Source organism: Dermacentor variabilis, unplaced genomic scaffold (assembly GCF_050947875.1).
Source record: "Dermacentor variabilis isolate Ectoservices unplaced genomic scaffold, ASM5094787v1 scaffold_13, whole genome shotgun sequence".
Lineage (NCBI taxonomy): Eukaryota > Metazoa > Arthropoda > Arachnida > Ixodida > Ixodidae > Dermacentor > Dermacentor variabilis.
In genome coordinates, this window is record NW_027460291.1 from 22,013,914 (window position 1) to 22,041,021 (window position 27,108).

General features: G+C 48.2%; 1 protein-coding gene across 11 annotated transcripts in view; it reads left to right on the forward strand.

Moving 5' to 3' along the window:
* Miga (mitoguardin) overlaps nucleotides 1-27,108 on the forward strand; it is a 240,811-nt gene that overhangs the window by 92,336 nt on the left and 121,367 nt on the right. For all 11 annotated transcript variants that reach the window (XR_012825102.1, XM_075677521.1, XM_075677526.1 and 8 more), the window contains one exon: nucleotides 20,878-20,950. Coding sequence is in view for 10 of the 11 variants with exons in the window: in XM_075677521.1 (XP_075533636.1) it covers nucleotides 20,878-20,950 (73 nt within the window). In the remaining variant the exon portion in view is untranslated. The remainder of the gene's footprint in view (nucleotides 1-20,877; nucleotides 20,951-27,108) is intronic.

A 27,108-nucleotide genomic window follows, 5' to 3' on the forward strand; every position in this document is an offset into this window, starting at 1 on the left:
TGATGCTGATCTGTTAGAGCTATCTGAAGCTGAACTCCTGGAGGGCTGGGGTGATCAGAACGTTATCAGTGTCAAACGAATTAAGGTGAGGCGGGATGGAAAAGAAATTCAGACCAAACACCTAATACTTACTACTTTCGGTTCTAGTGTTTTGCCCAAGACCATTGAGGCCGGGTACCTCGAGATTCGTGTTAGGCCATATGTGTAAAATCCCCTCGGATGCTTCAAGTGTCGAAGGTTCGGCCACTGTTCACAGAACTGTCGAGGCCGGCTGACTTGTGCCAAGTGTAGTGACAATGAACACTCCCCTGAAACCTGCCAGAACACTCCACACTGTGTCAACTGTGATGGCGAGCATGCCGCTTACTCGTGGTCCTGCCCGTCTTGGAAAAAAGGAAAATAAATCGTCACAATCAAAGTAAAGGAAAATATAACGTTTAAGGAGGCTCGCAGGCTGGTGTCATACCTGCCAGCAAACAGCTTTGCCGAAGTGGTGCATCAGGGGGTGGTGCCTCAAAGGTTCCCGGCGGCTGTCCGGCCCACACACAGTGAGCCGGCGGTGACGCCATCTGCCCCCTTGGTGGCTGCAGCTAATGCTGCTCCGCCACCCCAGCAGAAGGAGCCATCGACCTCCGGGCTGGTGGCCTCAATGGTCTCTTCAAAAGTGTCGAGGCCTTCAGGTCAAGCACAGCGCTCGGAAGAGCCAGTGTCCAGCACCTCGCAAGAGGCGATGGACTCAACCATCAGCCAGACGGCGCCACCAGTGCCTAAGGAGTGGCAAGACTCTCGCGATCACTCCAAAAAAGACAAAGCTCGCATCACGCCACCTGGAAAGGGCCCGTGAGCTAATCTTCATCTCTTAAACACACAGCACACAACACATTTATCATAATGGAGATAGAAATACTACAATGGAATGTTAGAGGACTCGTTCATAACCTTGACAATATTGATGAACTCCTACACAAATCTAATCCAAAGTTGCTGTATGTTCAAGAGACGCATCTAAAACGCGCACAAACAAACTTTCTTCATCAGTACACCTTCTTCCGAAAGCACAGTGACATGGCTAACGCCTCATGTGGCGGTGTAGCAATCCTTGCAGACAAGCTATGTAGCCTTACAGGCACGCCTTAAGGCAGTGTCAGTTAGAGGGGTTCTTATCAATAAGTTGGTAACTGTTTGATCTATACATATACCCCCAAACTATCACCTCCAAAAAACAGATTTATATAACCTCATAAATCAACTTCCGGAATGCTACATACTTGTGGGTGATATTAACGCCCATAACACGTTATGGGGAGACGTGCGATGCAATGCAAAAGACCAACTCATTGAAAATTTTGTCATTACATCTGGTGCCTGCCTCTTTAATAAGAAGGAAACAACCTATTATAGCATCCAACACAACTCATATTCATTGATAGATCTAGCAGTGGGCTCTGCTTCTCTTCTACCTCATCTGGAATGGAATGTCATCAATAATCCTTTTGAAAGTGACCACTTCCCTGCAAGTTTCAACTTAATAGCACAATACGACAACCCTCCCCTTGTTCCTATATGGAAATTAGCATCGGCAGACTGGGAGCATTTTAATGAATCATCTACCACGAGATTTTATAAATGATTTTACTATAGATGATGCTGTTGCATATTTTATGGCACTTATTATCGATGCAGCCGAAAAGTTTATCTTGCAAACGAATGGCGTTTCACTTACAAGATGTGTTTCCTGGTGGAACGAAGACTGTATATAGGTGTGAAAGAGGCAGAACAAGCATGGGGTGTATTGCACAGATCACCAAATGCCGAACATCAAATTCAATTTAAACAAATCACAGGGAAGGCGGACATGACGTCAGGCAAAGAGAGAAAGTTGAGTGAGGTTGCTCTTGGGTATTAATTCGTACACACAGGAGACGAAAGTGTGGAATGGCTTAAGAAAGCTGAAAGGGCAAGAGAAAGAGAGAATAAACATTTTTATTGGGTGAATGCAGCTTTGGAGAGGCGTCCTCATTCCAGAATGCCTTGAGCTCGGGCCGCGTCCTGGGCCCTTGCAATCAGCCGTTGCTGATCCTCGAGGTCGGAGCTGGCCAAGGCTCTCTCCCAAAGCTCGTTAGTGAGGTAAGGGTTCGGAGGATTTAATGGTGCCGCTCTGCAACCCCCTACTATGTGCCTGAGGGACCCAGGCTCTGCGCAGAAGCGACATTGCGGAGAGAATTGTGTAGGGTCTATGAGGTGATTTCTGGTTGGGTGGGGGAATGTATTAACCTGTAGAGCTCGGACGAATCGCTCCTGCACTCTAGATTGTGACTTGTGTGGGGGTGCATATGTTCTGCGGGTTAGCTTGTAGTGTTGTGTGATGTCTTGGTAAGAGACTAGAGGGTGCATGCGCTCGGGTTCAGATTCCTCTACGTCGGCTCGGTGGGTCAGATCTCGAGCCACGTGGTTGGCGACCTCGTTGCCAGGAATGCCTTGATGAGCTGGCGCCCAGATGATCATGACTGATCTCATTGGCGGCTTTTGATTGATGATCCGGAGCGTAGTGGTATGAATTCTGCCGCTAGCAAAGTTTCGGCACGCCTTTTGGGAGTCGGTCTCTATGACTTCAACCTCTGTTTGGGAGAGCGCGAGGGCTATGGCCGCTTCCTCGGCTTGGAGGGGATTGTTTCGTGTGAGCGAAATGCTGCTCCAATGTTCTGTGTTGACGACTACGGTGGCTGTTGTGGCTGCGCGTCTGGAGTAAGAAGCCGCGTCCGTGTAGGCTGTAGAGGGTAAAGTCCCGTATCGCTTGTGTATGGCCAGGGCGCGGGCCTCCCTTCGCTCTGCGTGGTGCACTGGGTGCATGTTGCGAGGTAGAGGACGTACGGTGATGTTGCTCCGGATGGCATGGGGTAAGCTCACAGTCTGAGGCAGCGGATGGCTCAGAGAGGCAGAGAGCCCCAGGCGTAAGAGAATGGACCTCCCTGCTTCCATAACCGCCAGCCTTGTTCGCTGACTGGATAAATGTGCCTCGATCAGCTCCTCGGCCGTGTTGTGCACACCTAGTCGTAGTAGGCGTTCTGTGGACGTACTGATTGGCAGGCCCATGGCCTGCTTATTTTCCGTCTCGTTGAGTAGTGCGTATGGAATAGCGTAAGTTATTCGAGACACGACGAAGGCTTGGACAAGCCGAAGCGTGTCCGCCTCCCCCATGCCTCTTGTCTTGGTTGTTATTCGCCGGATCATGTGCGTAACTTGGGCTGTTGTATTCTTAAGCTTTTGAATTAATATTGTGTTGGTGCGATCCGACTGGAAAACAGAAATCCATCCGTTGCCTCTGGTGAACGACAAAGGGGATACCGTGCAAGATCAGGCAGACTCTCTTGGGGAGCACTTTGAGCGTGTGTCGAGCTCAATCCATTATTCTCAATCCAATACAAAAAAATAGAAGAACTTAAGCCAGTCTTACATAAATGCAGACAGAATGAACCGTATAACTGGCCGTTCAGTATTGTCGAGTTGAGAGCTGCGTGGATTGCATGTAAGAGCTCTGCACTGGGACCTGACAGTCATGTATAACATGATCAAAAACTTGCACACTGACACACAGGTTACACTACTCGCGCTTTTCAACACTATTTGGGCTGCCGGATACCTTCCATCCACATGGAAAGAAGCAATTGTGGTCCCTGTTTTGAAGCAGGGTAAAGACCCTTCCTTGGCAGCAAGCTATTGCCCGATAGCTCTTACAAGTTGCCTGTGTAAGCTTTTTGAAAAAAATGATGACAGTGCAGTCTACTTATAGCGATACCACATATAACAGTATATCGGTTATAACGATGGGTCAAGGTAACAGTGCCATTCTATGCATTAGGTCTACGGGGGAAAAAAAATCATATATAACGATAGTATGTTATTTGCCACGTATCGGATATAACGATCAAAATTTTGCCGTCAGGACAGCATTTGCCATGCAGAATAATCCTGACATTTGCATTGGTTGGTTTCCCTGAAACGATGCTGAGACGGGGAAATGTTCACCTAAGCGAGTTCGTATTAGCCGCCATTACTGCGCAGCGTGTCCCGCCCCGCCCGTACCGCCCACACACCGGAGAGCATCATGAGTTGGCGCAGCGTGCCACAAGATGGCACCAGCTGCTTCACGTTTTTGCACCTCACGCACCACCCACAATCGCACTGAAAGAGAGAGAGAGAGAGAGAAAACGAGAGAAAAAGAAAAGGTGAGAAGCAAAGGGGTGCGGGGGCTCCCATTCCCCAACTTAGTCCCTCTTGCAGCGAGCATGATAGTAGCTTCACAGCTGACACCGCTGAAGCAGTGGACAGCCCAGTTCGAAGATGGCGCCGACAAAGCGCAAAACTGTGTCGCTTGACACGAAGATGCAAATCTTGCAGGGTTTTCGACACAGCTTCAAGGTGAGTGCCCTTGTGAAGAAATATGAGCTCGCTCAGTCGACAATATCTACAATTCTGAAAACCGGGAGCACCACGATTGTAAAGGCAGGAAGTATTAGTGGCCATGCCGTTTGTACGCCGATGTGGAAGAGTAATTTTACAAGTTGTTTATCACAACCCGCGTACATAATGTGCCAATCAGTGGGCCATTACTTGCTGCCAAAGCGAAAAACCGCTTTTCTTCTGGGACGGCCAAATTTTGAGCCTGGAGGAGGCTGGATTAAGCGTAATAAAGAGTGGCATGGCATCGTTTATAAAATTGGGTAGGCGTGGTAGGTGAAGCAGCAGTGGCTACTGACAAAGCTGCCCAGCGTGCTGGAGCGTTATGCGGACAAGGATATTTACAACTGTGACAAAACTGCTCTTTCTCCTTCTTTTTTTTTCAAATGTTGCCGTCGAAGACGCACGCTTTTAAAGGAGATAATGCCCTGGTGGGAAGCACTCTAAACTTAGGGTGGCTGTTGCTGTGCATCAGCATGGACGGGAGCCATTGCCTCAAGCCTTTCATTATCGGGCGATCCAAGAAGCCAGCATACTTCAAGAATCAGCACATCCCCGTCCGCTATCGCAGCAATACGAAGGCGTGGATGACCCGAGACTTGTTCGAGGAGTGGCTGCTCGAGTTGTGCAGCATAATTGAAAGTCAAGGAAGAAGAGTAGTGTTGCTGCTGGACAACTGTAGCACACACAGCGTTAACCCGAAGCTGACATCGGTCTAATTGATGTTTCTGCCTCCCAACACGACGGCAGGCCTGCAGCCATTGGCCACCAAGGTGCTAGCCAACTTTAAGGCTTTATATTGGCGGTGCATGCTGGAGTGGCTAATCTTAGTCGTAGACCGCACAGCTCCTGGCATGTTGGGTCATACAGACGGGCCCCCTGACCTGACTATGAGACGGACTATGGTGCCGTCATATATAACTCTGCCGCTTCGAGCCAGCTAAAGTGCTAGATCCTGCTCACCGTCTAGGTATCTGCGTAGCCACTACCACTTTCAGAACAAGCCCTATTGAAAGCTTATACGCAGAATCAAATGAATGGTCACTCCATCTGCAGAGAACTTACATCAGCTTCACATATTTTTTCAAAACACTATAATCATGAACATCCATGTTTGAATACCGTTAATGATATGACATGCGCTACAATTTTCCATAATCGTCCCCTGTAAGACAGCTTCTCTCGCTGCGTGTGAGGGAGCTTAGCTATGAAATGCATGTCGCACTCCTCAAGCATCGCTTAATGCATCCAACCAAGCTGTTCCTTCCTTGGGAGTGGCAGGTGGTAGAAGGTGACATATTCTTTCTAGAAGTCACAAAGCATGCACCACAGGTCGAAATCCAAATGCTTTTTCTAGAACTTCAGTAACAAGCACTCCTGCACGGAGTTCTACACAGATGCATCAGAGTCACATGCCCAGTTGTCCTATGCAGCTGTCGGTCCATCCTTCTCGGAATCCAATGTACTGCACCCGGAAACTAGTATCTATACGACTGACGCCCATGCTCTATTGTCAGCTGGGAAGCATATTAGGAATTCAAAACTCCAAAAAGCAGTTATATATACAGACTCCCTAAGCGTCGTGAAGGCCTTGATGTCACTCTGCAAGCATAAAAATCCACTACTTAATGGACTCTACTCCGTCCTGTGTAAAGCTCTAACCATATCTAACCAGCATGTCATTATATGCTGGGTGCCTGGCCATATGGGCTGGGCATCGAGGGTAATGTTCTGGCGGACGAGATGGCCATGTTAATTGTATCGCAAGCTATTAATCCTACCGCTGCTGTCCCTGCCACAGATCTCAGGCCTTTTTTAGGTAGGAAACTTTGAAACCACTAGCAACGTTTGTGGGACATGGAAACAAATAATAAACTGCACGTAATAAAGCCACGATTAGGTTTTTGGCCCTCCTCAACAAAATCACGGCCAACAGATGTCCTGTTCTGTCGTCTCAGAATAGGACACACATTTGGCACCCATAATTTTCTACTTAATGGAAATGAACCTGCAACCTGTGGTAGATGTGGTGAGAGCCTGACCCTCCTCCACGTCCTCCTGGAGTGCCTGGAAGCCGAAGCTGAGAGAAAGAAACATTTTCCTTTTGCATACCGTTATTGCATTGCTCTTCACCTGGCTATGTTTCTTGGTAAAGAACCGCTTTTTAACACCAAAGCAGTCCTCGGTTTCTTGAATTATGTTGTCGTACATGTCATAAGCCCATTAAATTCGTAGCGCATCCTCTTTCTAGAGGATGCTGCTGTGATAGTTGTGTTGTATAGCACATGCCTCCAGTCCCTTGTGTTTCAAGGGCTCTAATGGGGCACTAATGATCTAGCCAAATTTAGCATCAGACATATATCATTATCATTCTATTGCAATGCATCTTAATGCTCATAGTACCCGTCATTTATTATTGCCATAATTTTACTATGCATAGGTTTTACGGCCCCTTTACAAGGCCCCTTTACAGCCACGTCACATCAACTTCATAGAAATCATTACTCCACTGCAAACTCATTAAGACTGGCATGGCACTCTTTGGTCATACCTGGCTCTTGCGCTATTAAACAGCACACATTCATTCATTCAGCACGTTTGGGTTATCGCCTACTAAAGGCATGCAGTACGCTTCCAACAGCACTATACTACATGCGCTGTGAACCAGATAGGTGAAGATGGATATTGCAATAGGGTTTGTGGCAATAGCTGTGAATGCGGGGTGCGACAACCCGGGAGGTGAATTGCGGGTACAGAAATAAGAAAGTGAGTGTGTGCTGACGTTTTTCACGTGAGACGGGTGGGTGAGTACTGTGGGGAAGCTGATGTGGTGGGCGGCTACTGTTCTCAATCGTGCATGGGGCTTACATCTTCTTCATTACATGGGGTCCAGTGGACGAAAAACATATCATACGATCACAGTTTGGTGTTTTACTGAAAGTTGGTATGAAAAGATCGCATTTTCTGTGAACGTATGGACCGGAAAAAAATAACCGCATCATACAAAATAAGACATTTGCGGCTGCAGAATGCAGACTGAGTATGTAAAGTTTCAGCTTTAGTCTACCGTAGTGGCCGAATGGCGATTGTAAAGCGTCAGAGAATATACAAATGACAGAAATCGCATTTGTGGCAATGATGTTCACGGCGCAACTTGCGCAGATTGAGTACGAAAGTTTTAAGAAACCATTGCTTGACATTCAAGATATCAATCGCCGTTTTACATTGACTTTATGGGGCAGACCTAATAATGGACCTTGTGCAAAATATTGCTCGGTGATGCTGAAGGGTAAGCCTCTGAACACTTTCTTTCCCTTTATTCTTTTCATAAATAATGGTATTTTTTTCTTTCTTCTCGCCAAGTTATGTGGAATACTGGAAAACATGCATTGACCAACAAAATAACTTTGCATTAATTCTGTGGTACAATTGAAACCCGCGATAACAAAATCCCATGACAACAAAATTCTCTTGACAACGAAATATTTTTGTTTTTGTATCTCTGGCGAATGCCCATAGTATTGAATGCATTTCGTGCCTTTTGACAATGAAATGTCGCATTACAGTGAAACCTCGTTAAACCGTAGTTGGCCGGAGCTCGGAAAAAGTATGTACTAAACGGTAGTACTGCTTAACCAAAATACCACGAGATCGCCCACTTACCTGTCAAAAACGAAACTTAGAGAGAGTGCGATGAAAGGGGAAAAAACATGCTGTATTTATTCACTTTGCGCAACAAAAGTGTTATTTTCGTTTGATGCTGCGGCGGCCTAGCAGCGCCGACAGCAGCTTCAAACTTACTGTAAGCGAAGCTTGCTCTGCTGTTTGCTTTGATTGACGATAATTAGTGGCGATGTTGACTGGGAATGTTTAGTCCAATGCAATAGTGGCGAGTTGATATTAAACGCTACATTCCGTGCACCACTGTTGTTTGTCTGCGTAGTACATAGAACACACAGGGGAAGTGTTTGCTTGAGGCGTTGTATGCCATACTTTATAACCTCTGAGAGGGTTGAGCATTGTTATGCCTCACATGGCACATTGCATCATGGCAGAAGTATTAAACTTTAATTGAATTATGGGACTGTACATGCAGAAACGACAATCGGATTTTGAGGCACGCCTTAGTGGCAGGCTCAGGATTAATTTTGACACCGTGGTGTTCTTTAACGTGTCCCTAAATAGAAGTGAACGAGCATTTTTTTTTATTTCACCCCCATCGAAATGCGGCTGCTGCGGTTGGGATCAAATTCACGACCTCGAGCAGTGCCATTACAATGACAATTACAGCTGTCAGGAGGCTAATATGGCAACGTGCAGGGAGCTCCAGAGGGTATTGTACATATTTGACACAGTGCAAAGGTCCAAATGAGTTTGTTGTGTCATTTTTCCTCTCTGCCTCGCTCCTGTCATATATACCCACACTCTAAACTACCCCCTGATACAGTGTGCCAGACAGCAGCAGCAGCAGTGGGACAGTCTAAGGAAGAGGCAAAGAAAGCTTGGCTTTAATATCAGAAACAGTCCAAATTATCCAGAGAAGGCCAGTTTTGAGTTTGAAATAACCAAAGGTTGTCCCTATAGAAATGTTTGGGCACCACATGGGACCTTTGGGCGAGACTGAATTAGCTGAAAAGTCTAATTAACTGGAGTTGAATTAATGGGTCTACTGAGTTGAATTAACAGGTCTACTGTATTGCTTTCCAGTTTTCTACCATGAAACAGGAGGGTGTTTCCATCTTTATGGCAGGTGGTTTCTGTGGGTTATCGTTAGCTCATTAAAGCCAGTCTGCATGACAGACAATATGGGGGAACGGGCATCATGTCACTTGGCACTGCTGAGGTCATCGGCGCAGCAAGCATCGACTGTGGTCAACGCTGAGCCCCCTCGTTCATGTCCATTTACCATCTGTTAAATGCGTCTTTAGCCGGGGTTCAGTACGCTATCGCATGACATTTTCGAGCCCGCCATGTAAATCCAAAGCTAGTCTTGTGATGGGTGGCTCGAAATTATGAAAAGAGACTATAGTACGTCTACAAACAGCATTCGGAATGAGCTAGGGGCCACTGTACTGTATTTCGCAAAGATGGCAGCCGTGAACGTGCAGTGGTCATCTTGTGCTCCTGCTTTCGTTGGCGAGGCTGTTTGTCGGCTTTGTGAGGGTCGTATGACTGCTATGAATAGATTGCGTTGATTCAGTAACCGTAACCTTAGTTGCCGACACCCACCGACACAGCTCTCCGATAAGGCCTAAGGGGCTAAACAGTGTGGCTAATGGTGTGGCCGTGATAAAAATTTGCTGCCGGCCAAAGTGATCACAGGCCATAAACCATTGCAGAAGCTTGGGCTGTATTCTGAAACAATCCATTTCGGCGATACTATCGCATTGGTGATAGTCACATTCAATAAATCAAGTGACTGCTTACCTGTGACATCAGCATGTGCTACGAACACGCGCTCTTGGACGCTTCACATCGCACGAGAGAGCGCAACCTGTGAGTTCAGAGCGACTCAAGTGTGTTGTTTTTGAGTTTAGTGGCCGCAGTACGGATTCTGTGATATAGCCAATAATTCGAAATATGCGGGTTCGCTATATCCGGGTTCGACTGTAGTCACATTCAATAAATCAAATGACTGCTTACCTGTGACTTCAGCGTGTACTACCAGCACGCACTCTTGGACGCTTCACATCGCATGAGAGAGGGCACCCTGCGAGTGCGTAGCGACTCAGCGTGCGCCTGTTTTGGTGCCATTACGATAACGCCACGCTATAGGCCATGCCACATGCCGATACGACACATGTCAAAATAGCAATGTCACTCGTGTACTTCAGTTGGCTACTGGCGCGGCTAACAGCAGCTGCGATATTGAATTTTCTAGATGGTGCTAGCTACGGACCATATTTATCATTTTAAATTACAACCTGGTGCATTTTTTGAAATCTTCGAATCTAAGCCCCTGCGTTTCATCATCATCATCAGCCTGGTTACGCCCACAGCAGGGCAAAGGCCTCTCCCATACATCTCCAACAACACCGGTCATGCACTAATTGTGGCCATGTCGTCCCTGCAAATTTCTTAATCTCATCCGCCCACCTAACTTTCTGCTGCTCCCTGCTACGCTTCCCTTCCCTTGCAATCCAGTCCGTAACCCTTAATGACCATCGGTTATCTTCCCTCCTCATTACATGTCCTGCCCATGCCCCCCATTTCTTTTTCTTGATTTCAGCTAAGATGTCTAACTAGCATTTGTTCCCTCACCCAATGTACTATTTTCTTATCCCTTAACGTTACACCCATCATTCTTCTTTCCATAGCTTGTTGCGTCGTCCTCAATTTAAGTAGAACCCTTTTCGTAAGCCTCCAGGTTTCTGCCCCGTACGTGAGTACTGTTAAGAAACAGCTGGTTATACACTTTTCTCTTGAGGGTAATGGCAACCTGCTGTTCATGATCCGAGAATGCCTGCCAAACGCACCCCAGCCCATTCTTATTCTTCTGATTATTTCCGTCTCATGATTCAGATCCGCCGTCACTACCTGCCCTAAGCAGATAAGTAGATGTATTTCCTTACCACTTCCAGTGCCTCGCTACCTATTGTAAATTGCTGTTCTCTTCCGAGACTGTTAAAGATTACTTTAGTTTTCTGCAGATTAATTTTTAGACCCACTCTTCTGCTTTGCCTGTCCAGGTCAGTGAGCATGCATTGCAATTGGTCCCTTGAGTTACTAAGCAAGGCAATATCATCAGCGAATCGCAAGTTACTAAGGTATTCTTTATTAACTTTTATCCCCAATTCTTCCCAATCCAGGTCTCTGAATACCTCCTGTAAACACACTGTGAATAGCATTGGAGAGATTGTATCTCGCTGCCTGACGCCTTTCTTTATTGGGATTTTGTTGCTTTCTTTATGGAGGACTATGGTGGCTGTGGAGCCGCTATAGATATCTTTCAGTATATTTATATACGGCTCGTCTACACCCTGATTCCGCAATGCCTCCATGACTGCTGAGGTTTCGACTGAATCAAACACTTTCTCGTAATCAATGAAAGCTATATATAAAGGTTGGTTATATTCCGCACATTTTTCTATCACCTGATTGATAGTGTGAATATCGTCTATTGTTTAGTAGCCTTTACGGAATGCTGCCTGGTCGTTCGGTTGACGGAAGTCTAAGGTGTTCCTGATTCTATTTGCAATTACCTTAGTAAATACTTTGTAGGCAACGGACAGTAAGCTGATCGGTCTATAATTTTTGAAGTCTTTGGCGTCCCCTTTTTTATGGATTAGGATTATGTTAGCGTTTTTCCAAGATTCCTGTACGCTCGAAGTCATGAGGCATTGCGTATACAGGGTGGCCAGTTTCTCTAGAACAATCTGCCCACCATCCTTCAACAAATCTGCTGTTACCTGATCCTCCCCAGCTGCCTTCCCCCTTTGCAATGCTCCCAAGGCTTTATTTACTTCTTCCGGCGTTACCTTTGGGATTTCGAATTCCTCTAGACTATTCTCTCTTCGATTATCATCGTCGGTGCCACTGGTATTGTATAAATCTCTATAGAACTCCTCAACCACTTGTTGGCTTTGTCTCTTAACCCATACATCTGATTCTTGCCAATTCCTAGTTTCTTCTTCACTGCTTTTAGGCTTCCTCCATTCCTGAGAGCATGTTCAATTTTATCCATATTATACTTCCTTTTGTCAGCTGTCTTACACTTGTTGATTAACTTCGAAAGTTATGCCATGTCTATTCTAGCTGTAGGGTTAGAGGCTTTCATACATTGGCGTTTCTTGATCAGATCTTTCGTCTCCTGCGATAGCTTACTGGTATACTGTCTAACGGAGTTGCCATCAACTTCTATTGCACACTCCTTAATGATGCCCAGAAGGTTGTCATTCATTGCTTCAACACTAAGATCCTCTTCCTGAGTTAAAGCTGAATACCTGTTCTGTAGCTTGATCTGGAATTTCTCTATTTTCCCTCTTACCTCTAACTCATTAATCGGCTTCTTATGTACCAGCTTCTTCCGTTCCCTCCTCAGGTCTAGGCTAATTCGAGTTCTTACCATCCTATGGTCACTACAGCGCACCTTGCTGAGCACGTCCACATCTTGTATGATGCCAGGGTTATCGCTGAGTATGAAGTCTATTTCATTTCTAGTCTCGCCGTTCGGGCTCCTCCAGGTCCACTTTCGGCTATCCCGCTTGCGGAAGAAGGTATTCCTTATCCGCATATTATTCTGTTCCGCAAACTCTACTAATAACTCTCCCCTGCTATTCCTAGTGCCTATGCCATATTCCCCCACTGCCTTGTCTCCAGCTTGCTTCGTGCCTACCTTCGCATTAAAGCCTTAGCACCCTTAGCATTCTTAGCACCCTCTGCCGCGTCGCAGGTCTGACCGCAGCCGTGGTCAGTTGCTTCGCAGCTGCTGAGGACTGAGGGCCGGGGTTTGATTGTTGTGTTTGTATAGGAGGTTGTGGCCAAGTACTGCACAAGGGTGGCCAGTCCTGCTCTGGTGAGGGAGTGCGTTACCGGTTCTGGTCACCGGGATCAGGCCACACTCAAAGCCTGTTTATGCAATTTTATCAACATGCGCATTTTTCTTTTTTTTTTTTATCCGGTGGAAAATTGCGCGGCACCGGGATTCGAACCACGGACCTCTTGCACGCGAGAAGGTTCTACCTCTACGCCACCGCTGCACATGGATCCTGAGTTTAGCATATGATTATTTGAAAAAAAAAAAAAAGAAAAAAAGCTGTTGGCCTAGATTCGAATAAATATTGTCACAGTCGGTAATGTGGAAAGAAGACGACGCTGATGGTGGTCTTAGAGACGACGAAGAAGAGTTTAGCATCATCGCTGCTCTACGCTTGTTGGCTCAGCCATTAAAAGCCACTTGTAAATAGACGAACGCTTCTTCCTTCCCGTAACATCATTGGTGGACGTGCGGGGTAATCACTTGAGCAAGACGGAGCTCCGCAGCGGACGTAACCTGGCCGCCATGTCATCCGAAGGAGAGAGTTCCACCGCGGCCCCGGCGTCGCCACCGACGGTCATCCTGGCTCAGCCTCGCGACCCAGGCATGTTTTCCGGGATTGACAACGTTGACGTTGACGACTGGTTGCAGAATTACGAACGGGTCAGCGCACACAACAGGTGGGATCACACGCTTATGCTGGCTAATATAATATTCTACCTCAAGAAAACAGCGCGGGTCTGGTTCGAAACACATGAAGAAGAGATTACGAGTTGGGACCAGTGTAAACAGAAGCTTAGAGATTTGTTCGGCAAACCCGTCGGCCGCCAACGTGCTGCGAAGAAGGACCTTGGGACCCGTGTACAGACGTCCACTGAATCTTACGTGGCGTATATCCAGGACGTCCTCGCTCTTTGCCGCAAAGTAGATAACAATATGGCAGAGGCAGACAAGGTCAGCCACGTCTTAAAGGGCATCGCGGACGACGCGTTTAACCTGCTTGTTTATAAGAACATCACAACAGTCAATGAGATAATTCACGAATGTCGCCGCTTTGAAGACGCGAAGAGTCGCCGCATAGTTCGACAGTTTACTCGTCTACCTAATACCGCAGCTTCGTCGACGTGCGAAGACATTGGTCCACCGCGTGAGTCCACCTCCAGCGAGAACGTCGTACGTATCGTTCGGCGAGAAATCGAAGCAGCGTCTCCTTCCACGCCAGTCACGCAGTGCTTTGACGATTCCCGGCCGCTTGTGACCCTCATTCAGTCGGTCATTCGCCAAGAACTTGCCAATGTCGGTCTTTCATCCATCTGCTCCGCCAGCCGTCCTGACTTTGCTTCGTCTACTGCCTCTGCCCCTGTTCACCGGAGCCAATACGGTCCATATCCGAGCTAACGCAACCCGGCCGAATGGCGCACCCATGACGATAGACCCATCTGCTTTTCCTGTGGACGTGTGGGCCACATCTCTCGCCACTGTCGAAGTTCCTGGCCAGCCCACTCACGACCAAGCTTTCCCGCCTACCGCCGCTCCCCACTGAATCCTCGCCCGCCATCACTCTCCACCGAGGTTGAAGACGCACCTGACAACGCTCGAGCCACCGCGACCAGCAGATCGCCATCACCACATAGTCGCCGCTCCCGTTCGCCCCAGCTGCGTCGCTCTCCATCCCCAGCTTACCGTCGCTGCTCTCCGACGGGAAACTAACTGGGGCAGCTCCTGGAGGTGACGCTGCTCTAGAACACCGGCCTGAAATTCCTCTGCTGACCCTGCCTACTAATCGGAACCTTCTGGACGTGGACGTGGATGGTTTGCCCGTTACAGCACTCATCGACACTGAAGCCCAAATTTCCATCATGAGTGCGGAGCTTCGAACGCGCTTGAAAAAAGTACTTACCCCTGCTCCGACTCGACTGCTCCAGGTCGCCGATGGTGGTACTCCGGCTGTGCTTGGAATGTGTACTGCTCGTGTCAGTGTCGCCGGTCGCCACACGTCCGTTTTGTTTAGTGTGCTTGAACATTGCCCTCATAATGTGATCCTCGGACTCGACTTTTTGTCTGCCCATTCTGCTCTGATTGACTGTTCCGCCGGTGTTGTACAACTTGACCTACCCCTACCTGTTCCCATTGACCTTCCGGCTCAAGCTCCAGCTCAACTTTGTTCCGCAGATTTTATACGCCTGCCATCTCTTGCAGCAACCTTCATCCCTGTTTTAGCCAGCCCACCTGTACCTGACGGAGACTATGTCCTTACTCCCTCGACGTCAGTCCTGCTTTCTTACAATGTCTCCTTCCCACACATCATCATTTCTGTTGCGGCCAATCAGACATGTCTTCCCATCCTAAATTTCGGACAGAGCCCACAAGTAGTTCCTCGAGGCATGTCTCTTGCCACGTTGTCTCCAACGCACGAGTGCCACATTTCTGCTCTATCTGTTGCGCCGTCTTCGACCACTGCTCATTCTGCGCCTTCTGCATCAGTACCGACCGACGACTTCACAAAGATGATTGCACCGGACCTCTCAACCCAAGAAGCCGCACAGCTCCGTGGCCTCCTCGAGTCCTACTCCGACATTTTCGATCTGAACGATCGCCCTTTGCGTCAAACTACGGTCGTGACACATCGGATAAATACCGGCAATGCAGCACCTGTTCGCAGACGCCCATACCGGGTGTCGCCCTCTGAGCGACAAGTTATCCAGAGCGAGGTTGACAAGATGCTTGCCAAAGGGATTATTGAAAACTCTTCCAGCCCGTGGGCGTCCCCTGTTGTTCTCGTCAAAAAGAAGGATAACAGCTGGCGATTCTGCGTTGACTATCGTCATCTAAACACGATCACCAAGAAAGATGTGTATCCACTTCCCCGCATTGACGATGCTCTGGATTGTCTCCATGGTGCCACTTATTTTTCATCTATAGACCTTCGCTCTGGATATTGGCAAATTGCCGTGGACGAAATGGACCGTGAAAAGACCGCATTCGTCACACCAGACGGCCATCAGTTCCGGGTAATGCCTTTTGGCTTGTGCAATGCCCCAGCGACCTTTGAACGGATGATGGACATGTTCTTGCGTGGTTTGAAATGGTCCATCTGTTTGTGCTACCTGGATGACGTCATCGTATTCTCTTCAACTTTTGCGACTCATCTTGAAAGACTTTCATCTGTTCTTTATGTTTTTCGCACCGCTGGCTTGCAGCTCAACTCGTCCAAGTGACACTTCGGTCACCGCCAAATAACTATGCTCGGACACCTCGTCGATTCATCAGGCATTCGCCCCGACCCCGCTAAAGTTCACGCTGTGCAGAATTTCCCCGTACCAACTTGTGCCAAAGATGTTCGCAGCTTTATGCTCGTACTTCCGCAGGTTTGTGGAAAATTTCGCCAATGTTGCCCGTCCCCTGACTGACCTCCTGAAGAAAGACGTTCCTTTCTCTTGGGGCTCTCAACAAGCGTCTGCTTTCTCGCAGCTCATCACGCTGCTCACCACACCTCCTGTTCTCGCCCATTTTGACGCCTCCGCTCCGACAGAAATCCGCACTGACGCCAGTGGCTACGGCATCGGCGCAGTTTTAGCTCAACGCCAATGTGGGCACGACCGCGTCATCGCCTACGCCAGCCGCCTCCTCTCTCCCGCAGAGCGCAATTACTCGATTACTGAGCGCGAGTGTCTCGCCCTCATTTGGGCGGTGGGCAAGTTCAGACCCTATATATATGGTCGGCCATTTACAGTTACCACCGACCACCACGCCCTTTGTTGGCTTTCCTCCCTTAAGGATCCCACCGGACGCCTCGGTCGCTGGGCCCTACGGCTGCAGGAATACACATACACTGTGGTCTACAAGTCGGGTCGTCTACATCAGGACGCCGACTGCCTGTCTCGAAATCTCGTCGATGTACCGGACGGCTTAGTGGATGTCGCACCGATCTGCGTTCTTTCGCTCTCTGCCTTGCAAGACATTGGCGCTGAACAACGACGAGATGAGTCGTTACACCCAATTATCGAACGCCTGCTCTCTGATCCGTCTGACCCATCCCTCCACATGTTCCTGCTACAAAATGGCATCCTGTATCGCCGCAACATGCACCCCGACGGGCCCGAGCTCCTGACCGTCATATCATTCCGTCTCATCTGCGACAGACTGTACTGCAGCAGCTGCACGACGTTCCCACCGCTGGACACCTTGGCGTTACGCGGACCTATGACCGAATTCGGCGACGGTTCTTCTGGCCCCGTCTCAACCGCTCCGTTCGCCGCTATGTTGCCGCGTGTGAGTCGTGTCAACGCCGGAAAAGACCAGCTGTGCCTCCTGCCGGACTGCTGCAGCCGTTGGATATACCGGCCGCCCCTTTTTTTCGCGTTGGCGTTGATCTTCTCGGATCATTCCCTATGTCGACTGCCGGAAATAGGTGGATTGCCGTCGCTACGGACTATACAACTCGCTATGCCATTACTAGAGCCCTACCGACCAGCTGCGCTACAGACGTCGCTGATTTCTTGCTTCACGTCGTCATCTTGCACCACGGTGCGCCTCGTCAACTTCTCACCGATCGCGGCAGATACTTTCTTTCCAAAGTCATAGACGAGCTACTTCGATCATGTGCTACTAAACACAAACTTACTACCGCTTACCATCCTCAAACTAACGGTCTTACCGAACGCCTGAACCGCACATTAACTGACATGCTCGCAATGTATGTTTCCTCCGATCATAGCGACTGGGACATTGCTCTACCATTTGTCACGTTCGCCTACAATTCCTCGCGCCGCGACACAGCTGGCTATTCCCCCTTCTATCTCCTCTTCGGCCGTGAGCCAACTTTGCCTTTCGAGACCCTCCTCTCGACCACGCTCGATTCGCCGACAGAGTACACTCGGGATGTCATAACCACAGCGACCCAAGCACGCCAGATTGCCCGCATTCGTCTTTCTGCTTCACAGACACGCCAGAAGTGCCGTTACGACCAGCGCCATCACGACGTGCATTATGAACCAGGTGCCCTTGTGCTAGTCTGGTATCCAACTCGGCATATTGGTCTTTCGGAGAAATTCCTCTCGCGATACCATGGCCCTTACCGCATCCTTCGCCAGGTGACCCCCGTCACGTATGAAGTGTCTCCGTTGGATGCCATGATGCCTTCACCTCTCTCTGACATCATCCACGTCAGCCGTCTCAAACCTTACCTTTCTCGGACAGCTGAGCCGCACCAATCAGGTGCTTTTTCCGACGGGGGTGATGTCACAGTCGGTAATGTGGAAAGAAGACGACGCTGATGGTGGTCTTAGAGACGACGAAGAAGAGTTTAGCATCATCGCTGCTCTACGCTTGTTGGCTCAGCCATTAAAAGCCACTTGTAAATAGACGAACGCTTCTTCCTTCCCGTAACAATATGGTAATTATGTTAAAGTGTGATATGCAAGCACTCTGTAGCTGGTTTCTAAACATGGTATATAGTCTGAAATGTACGTTTCAGAGTCTTTAAGCAACTGTCGCAGATGCGGGTGAATCTTGAACTGCAAGGATGCATTCCAGTTGTTTTCAACTTGATCATGTTTGAATTTATGCCAATAGTACATGTACTATGTCAGCAACCATTTGTGACAGATTAGCACAACCATACATGTATGACAGTCGCACTTAAATGGTTAAGAAGCATGTCAACTAGCTTCTGCTTTATAATACTCGCATTATGAGAATGATGAGCAAAACAAGAACAAGGTGAAAGTGGGGGCCAACGTTTCAACAACTTGACTTGTCGTTTTGCTCATCGTCTTGAATTTCCATCTCCTGCCTTCCCCGTTTTCCCTCACATTATGAGGGGTTATTTTTGGTTCTTCTTGTTCAGTTGCATTAATTTTCCATTAAAATGCGATTAGTGGCTAAGCAGCTGAGATCATTGATATGTTTTCCTTCCAAGAAGGCATGGTGGGCCATAGTCATGATTATCATATCGTCAATAGCTCAAGAAATCCACAGCAGGTCCTCCTCGAAGGGAACTTGCCAGTAATTTGTCTACTCGTCATTTGAGTGCCTTTTTTTTTTTGTCATACACTGCCTGATCATCATTTATAGTTTGCTGTCTCCAAGCATGTGGGAGCATTTGCGCATGCTTGTCGCTACAGTTACTGACTGATACATAGGACATGCTCGATTATTCGGACAGCTTCGCGGCACTGCCCCTGGCGCCATAGACTTAAGGATGACCGAACTTTCAGATACCTTACAGTGCCTCATTCGATAATTCGGACTCCACCTGCATGTCCACATGCTGATTTGACCAGCGAGTCGAACAGGTAAAGCAATGTTTTGGCCTCGATCGACAAGGTCATTAGCCACGTTGTCAGCACCTTTTCAAAACCAAAACTAGCAATACAGTATCGGCCACGCCAAAGCTGCATTTGTAACTTATTGTGCAAGTTCTTCAGCATTTTGTTTATTTAAGTGCTTAATAGTGACACGCTCTTAGCGACTTCTTCAAGCAGACGCAGGTGGCATCCGCTCTCAGTGTCTGTGCTGACAATGGCATCGCTTAATTGAGGACAATGGTTGTTGCAAAAAAACCTGTGATCATTCAGCTATTGCAGCGTGGTCAACTTATGTTGCCAGGGGATGAAGATTTCGTGCTGACTTTGACTGTATTTTTGTGGGTCTGTAGCAAGAGTACTTACAAAGGGCGAAATGTAGACTGACCAGGTTGCAAGCAATAGTATCTGTGCAGCAATGCATTGACAAACTGTGGCCCTATTCTCAGGTGATTACTTTTAAAGATTTTTTCTATATTTTGTGTGACTTGCACTGTATGCGTCGACAGGCAACTGTGTTCCTGGCACTGTGATAAGACATTGTGCTTGGAACTGTGCCAAGAATGCTTTCGCTCATAGACGCCGATGGGTCTGATATAGTAATGCGAAAGTGAAAGTATCCCCAAACGTGGTCATCCCTAAAATGGGCATTCTTTTTTTTGAGCATTTGTGGAATAATGTGATCTATTTTCTGGTGAGTTCATTATTTGAATTCCTAATTATTCTGACCTTTAGGCATTCCTTGTCAAACCCAAATTATCAGCTTTCTGCCTTTGCTGCCTTCTGGTGCGCATCTACACACTCTGCAGCTTGCCATGAGGCAGGAACTGTACCACTTTTGAAGCATGCAGCCACATGCCACCATGTATGGGCCAGTGTACTTCCACTGCAACGCTTCTCTGCACTTTGCACAGCAAGTTTTCTCAACATTCTCGCTGCCTGCTTACTTCTGTAGTTAGAGGTGTGTCTATGAGACATTTGCTTGTGTACTTTACATTTGCAAGCAAGAGCCTGAGGACCACAGATGCTACCCACCGTGGTGGCTTAGTGGCTATGATGTTGTGCATTTCACGATGTCACGAGTTCGATCCCAACCACAGTGGCCGCATTTCGATGGGGGTGAAATGCAAAAACTACCTTGTCCCGTGCATTGGGGGCACATCAAAGATCCCCTGGTGGTTAAAATTAATCCGGAGTCCCCCCACTACGGTGTGCCTCATAATCATATCGTGGTCTGGCACTAAAACCCCAGAATTTAACTCTACAGATGTTACGAAAAAAAAAATTTTTTTGGCACAGCCTAGGCACGCATGCTGAAATCAGTTGCTACAACCTACCTGCACCTGTTCAATCAATGCAATACATTCAGACAATTACACTTTGCACGGCTATGTTTGGAGAAATTAAAAATTTTTCGATGCCACGGTCCCTTGCTCGCAACTGTACATCTGTGTACACTTGTGGACCGAAAGTAAGCTGTGCATCTGGCCTTCTAAGTGCGGTGATGGCCACCTTTGCGAGTGAATAAGTGCCATAGTGCTCTGTTTTCCTTTAGGTGTGTATATGTGCTGCTGCTGTGTACTTTCTGTTAACATACCACAGTGTATGCTTATGCTCTTAGCACCAATGCACGTGCAGGGTGGAAGTGGTTCGGTGCAGCTCACGGGAAGACTACCTGGCCAAGATCCACTGCATACGCCTTGCATTCAAGGTGAGACTTTTGATACATAGATGAATGCTTAATTGTAACTACTAACTATGACGACACACTCCCCACGTGTTCATAATAGTTTTTCTGTTTTAAAGATTCTCGTCATCCTCTTTTGTTAATGCATGAATTACCTGTACAGGACGCAATCAGATTTTTAGACATAGCTGTATGTTTTCACCCTAACATGACTTACTGGCGTTATTACCCAAGTACTAAAAAATACATCTTCGCATTTCAATCTGCCCACTCTAGCATCGAAAAGACAGTGATTGTAAAAGGGGGTTTCCTCAACACACTTGAAAAGTCTTGCTCTCACGAGATGGCTATCAGTATAGAAATGCAGTCAAAAAGGTTGTCCGATGCTGGCTAACCAATTCATGTCCAAACTGCTATAGCTGGGTCAGTACTTAGAAGAATGTGCGCCTGTGCAAGTTCTGCACAACCTGACTCGGACTAAGGAAAAAATGTTGCAGTGATTCCCTACCTTTACAAAGTGTCCCATAATCCCAAAAAAATAAGTGAATGTTCCAAAGCTAGTCTTCTCTGCGCTGTGCAAACTAACTAAGTTGTGTCGTTTAAGGTGCTGGCTGATGGAAAGAGTACGTGTAATAAAAGACACAAAGTGCAGTGTGTTAGCTGTATCTACAACGTGGTTAACAAGGTACCACTTTTGTGTAGTAGGCTGTATATAGGTCAGATGTGTCGCTGCCTTAATGTAAAAAATGTACGTGATGATTGGCTGGCAATTCATTGCACTCAAAATCCTTTACCATGGTATACCAATTGGCCCAAACTGCTGCGATTGTTATTTTTTGATTCGGTACTCTTTGGTTAAGACGAACATTTGGAGTGACCGCCACCGCTACCAATCCTGTAGGCTAGGGCGCCTTGTTGCACCGCGCCTGGGGCATGCGCATCGAGACACCTTACTGGAGGACTGCGGTGCACATCACCCGTGGACATAGGTGAAAACAAGAGGAGGAAACAACAAAATTTGGTGACATTCCACTTCGTGAACGGGGATGACGCGCAAGTGCATGGGTGCTATAGTGCACACAAAGCTATCTGCCTTCAGTGCGCCTAGGCGCCTACACTGTCTGCACCACAGATCGTATTCAAGACAGGGCTCTCATGGCCGCTCCATATAATCCGCTTAATAACTTAATAACTCCGCTTAATAACTAAATCAACAAGCATGCACAGGCAAACATGAACACATCACACTTTATGACCGTGGACGCTCGCTGTCAAAACGCTGCCTGAAGGAATCACAGCAGCAGCAGGAAGTGAAGTGACCTTTGTGCTTGCTCTCTGTTGCTTCAATGGAAACTGAGCGACAAGAACACAGTGCACGCAAAGCTACAAGCCATCAGCCCACCTAGACTGTGCCCCCCCCCCCCCCCCCAAAGCAAATTGCTTTCTAGATAAAGCCCACGTGACCACGCGCAGCCAAAGTACAGTGCCCGCCTCCCTCCCCTTCCCTGATGCCATGTGCGCAACGAAAGACTGTGCACTTCCGCCCCCCCTTTCCTTCCTTGTGCACATGAGATTGAGATAGGCTCACCGTCGCACGCTTTCACTTGGACACACAGCATAGGGCGCGCAAGGCCAATGCTATCACAAGACGAACCCGGTACGTCTGTATCGCAAACAAAACCTGTAGCAACTGCTAGAGGAGGTCAACCCGGCACATCTCCGCCTACCTTCCTTCTCTGCGATGCTTTGCTTCATTGCTGTTTCCTCACTTCTCTCAACGTCGCCTAGACTTTCCTCTAGGTGGCATTGCTTTGCTGCACACTCAGTGCACTCCTTCGTACTATCAATAGCTCGGAGCCTGCACCACTGACCTGTGAGGTGCAGATGCCTCCTTGAACTTCCTAGTGAACTTTTTCCAGCAGCACGAAGGCACAGAAGGATTTTTAAGGTCATTACAACGGGGGAAAAAATGACATAAAAAGCATGCATAAAAATGCCATTTTAGCGGAAAATTGCACCGAGCCTGCAGCTAAGCAAGCAAACGAGCGAAACCCTCTTTCTGCCGATGCTTCGCAGCTAGCAAAACCAAAATAAAAACCAACAGTATGCTATCATCGTCATCGTAGAAGGAAGCAGAGGCCCGTTGGAGTCATCTGGTTCGTCATTCCCTCATTTTTCTCTAACGAGCATACAACACGTACAATGTAGTGCCGCTGTACCGTCTTGCTGGCACTTTATTTCGGTGTTTATCGAATCTGCGTGGTACCGTGGAGTTTGCCAGAGGAGGAGGTCACATTCTAGGATTAAAGGTTAGCTTTGTCTATGTTTATGGCTGTAGTGGTGTTTTGTAAAAGAGCCACTGTGATATGAATTGTACGTGGTGGATAGTTTAGAACGGTATTAGCGACCACATGTCGCCTTCTGCATGTCTGAGTTAGTGAATAGATTATGATTTATAATAATACCACCAGTTTTACTGCTCGCCTGGATTTGGGCCAGGTTAATTTTGGCATAATGTGTAAGCGCTCAGCGTGAACACATGGGGTCCGTTGAGAAAGAAAACAGAAAAAGAGAACTGTGCGAGTATGTGTCGCTGGCCTAAGTGTGTTCTGCAGTCACATTTTATGTTGTGACGCAGCAGTTGCTGCGTCACAAGTGCTGCATCACAACTGCTGTGTCACAAGTGGTGGAGTGTGCTCTTCGGTCCTCCATCCTCTGACTCCCCGCTCAACCTTCTGAAGCTTCGATCGGGTTGCCGATTGTGCCAGCTGTCCGCCAGCATGTCGCAGGACGAGCCAACAGGCACTTCTACTTCCACCACCTCGGCCTCGGCTACCCCAGCCTCTCCGTATTGGGTTGTCAGTGGGCACCAGCGTGATCCCCATCGGTTTGCTGGACTTCGTGGTGAAGACGTCGAAGATTGGCTGGACGACTATGACCGAGTGAGTTCGGCGAACCGTTGGGACGATGCGTCCAAGCTACGTCACGTCGCCTTTTATCTGACAGGAGTAGCGAAGACTTGGTTTTTCAACCATGAGGTTGATTTCACGAACTGGGGCGCTTTCAAACAGCAGCTGCACCAAATATTCGGCACACCGGCTTATCGTTCCACCCTCGCAAAAAAGACGCTCGACATTTGCAAGCAACAACTCGGCGAATCTTATACGTCGTACATCGAGGATGTGCTTGCTCTTTGTCGACGCGTGAACACTGCCATGACTGCATCAGACAGGGTTCGCCACATTCTCAAAGGCATCGGAGCTATTGCTTTTAATGCTTTAGCCATCAAGAACCCCGCTACCGTCACTGATATCGTCGCTACTTGCCAGCTTCTTGACGAACTCGAATCAGTACGGTTGCAGCCAGACACCATTGCAAACACTACCGCCGCCGACCCTACGTTACGAGCAATGATACGCACAATTATTCGAGAAGAGCTACAGTATCTTGGCTTAGCCGCAGAGCCTATGCCTTCTCATGCCTCGGTTACCAATCTGCGAGATGTTATCAAGGAGGAATTGGCGTCTATGGCTGGTGCAGCGTACACGGACCCTCTTGCCCCTAGGGCCCCACCAACGTATGCACAAGTAGCCGCAGTTACTCCAGTCATCGCTTCACCGATGCCTCCAAAACCAACACCGGCCCACACAGATTCCATGACTACCAGCGCACACCCAAACCAGCTATCCGCAGTGGCGTCCTCCTCGTCCCATCTGCTACTACTGCGGCTATTGTGGCCACATAGCACGCTTTTGCTGCAAGCGGCAGCAAGACGAGCATCGCGGATATGACGTCTACGAACGGGATGACTTTTCACCTGGAGCTACTTTCCAACGTCTAGGGAGCTTCCATGGCCAACGCCGCCCTTATGGTCCACCGCGCGGCCGCTCTCCATCGCCTACTGTAGCATCCGAGACGGCTCAGATGTACCGTCCTGCGAGACGCCGCTCGCCATCACCCCTTCGCCGCTGTACTTCCCCACTGAGACCTGCTTCTCAATTCGCCGAGCGTCGTCCGGAAAACTGAATTATGCAGCTTTTGGAGGAAAAGCTGCATCGAACGACAGGAAAGAAATTCCTCCGTCGCGTCCGTGCATTATGATATTGGTTGTAGTAGAAGGTGTACGAGTAGAAGCTTTGATAGACACTGTTTCAGTTATTCACCGTGAATTGTGTTCGCGACTTCGGAAAGTTACAACACCCTATGATGGACCTACGCTACTCGCCGCTCAAGGGGCCGCCATTCGACCTATCGCCATTTGCACTGCTCGTATTTCCATCGATGGACTTCTTCATTACGTACAATTTGCAGTGCTAAGTTCGTGTGCCCAGCAGCTCATATTGGGATGGTATTTCCTTTCTACGGCCTCCGCCTCCATTTGCTGCGGGCAATGCGTTCTCCACATGACCGACACGACCTATTCAGTTCATGCAGATGACGCACCACTTCACTTGCTTGCTGCAGAAGATACCACGCTACCTCCTCGCCACCAAAGCATCGTTACCATCATGTCTGACATCATTGACTGTGGCGACGTGCTCGTATTACCATCTGTACGCTGTCTCGCAAGAGGGATAGCCTTTGCATCAGGGCTGGTTCGGTTTGATCATGGCTCTGCACTTCTCTACGCTACAAACCCGACATCCGAAAAGATTCTCATTCCTAAAGGCACTACATTGGCTTGCGCCGCTGAATCGGGGTCTATATCTGGTGCTTCCGTTAAACCAGCTTCCTCTGAAGTTCCTTGTACCGGACGGGCCACATCTCCTTCAGCTCTTGCAGCTGCCATTAATTTTGACCTGACAACTTCGCAGTCACAACAATTGCTTGCTTTGCTCCAAAAACATGAATCTTCGTTTGACGCGCATTCAGCTTTGTTGGGAAAGACTTCGATTATGACACATCGGATAGAGACCGATGGTACCTCCATCGTGCGCCGTAGACCATATCGCGTATCGCTAGCCGAGAGGAAAGTCATTGATGAGAACGTCACCGACATGCTCCAACGGAACATAATACGCCCCTCTGCTAGCCCCTGGTCTTCCCTCGTTGTTTTGGTTCGAAAAAAAGATGGCTCTGTTCGATTTTGTGTCGACTACCAAGCAACAAGATCACACGCAAGGATGTATACCCTATGCCGCGAATAGACAATGCCTTGGATTCCCTACAGGGTGCCGAGTACTTCTCCAGCATCGATCTGCGTTCCGGCTACTGGCAGATACCTATGCATCAGCATGATAAAGAGAAAACAGCGTTTTCAAAACCAGATGGGCTCTACGAGTTTAATGTCATGCCATTCGGCCTCTGCAATGCGCCCGCAACGTTCGAGCGCATGATTGACACTGTTCTTCGTGGCCTGAAGTGGAAGACTTGCTTGTGCTATCTGGACAATATTTTTGTTTACTCGTCAACCTTCTCTCAGCACCTGCAACGTCCGGATGAAGTTCTCACGTGTCTTGCCAATGCTGGACTTCAGCTAAACACCAAGAAATGCCATTTTGCGAGCAAGACGATCAAGGTACTAGGTCACATCGTAAGCAAAGATGGCATTCGTCCTGCTAAACACCAAGAAATGCCATTTTGCGAGCAAGACGATCAAGGTACTAGGTCACATCGTAAGCAAAGATGGCATTCGTTCTGATCCTGACAAGGTTTCGGCAGTTCGGCACTTCCCTTGTCCCGAAAACACCAAAGATTTGCGTAGTTTCCTAGGCCTTGCTTCCTATTTTCGCCGATTCATATGAGGCTTCGCCTCAATAGCGTCGCCTCTGCACAAATGACTGGGTTCTAATGTTCCCTTTGTGTGGTCTCCCGGATGTGAATCTGCGTTCGCCCATCTGAAGCACGCTCTCACATCTGAACCAGTACTGCGCCATTTTGATGAAGCTGCTCCTACCCTCCTGCATATGGATGCTAGTGGTCGCGGCATTGGTGGTATTCTCCTACAGTGAGATGACACTTTAGGTGAGAGGGTCGTCGCATACGCAAGTCGCATTCTGACAAACGCCGAAAAGAATTGCACCATCACGGAGCAGGAATGCCTAGCTATCATTTGGTATGTGTAGAAGTTTCGACCTTATCTTCACAGCTGCCATTTTACGATTGTTACAGACCATCATGCATTATGCTGGCTTTCAACGCTGAAGAACTTGTCTGGACAACTTGGTCGGTGGTTTATTTGT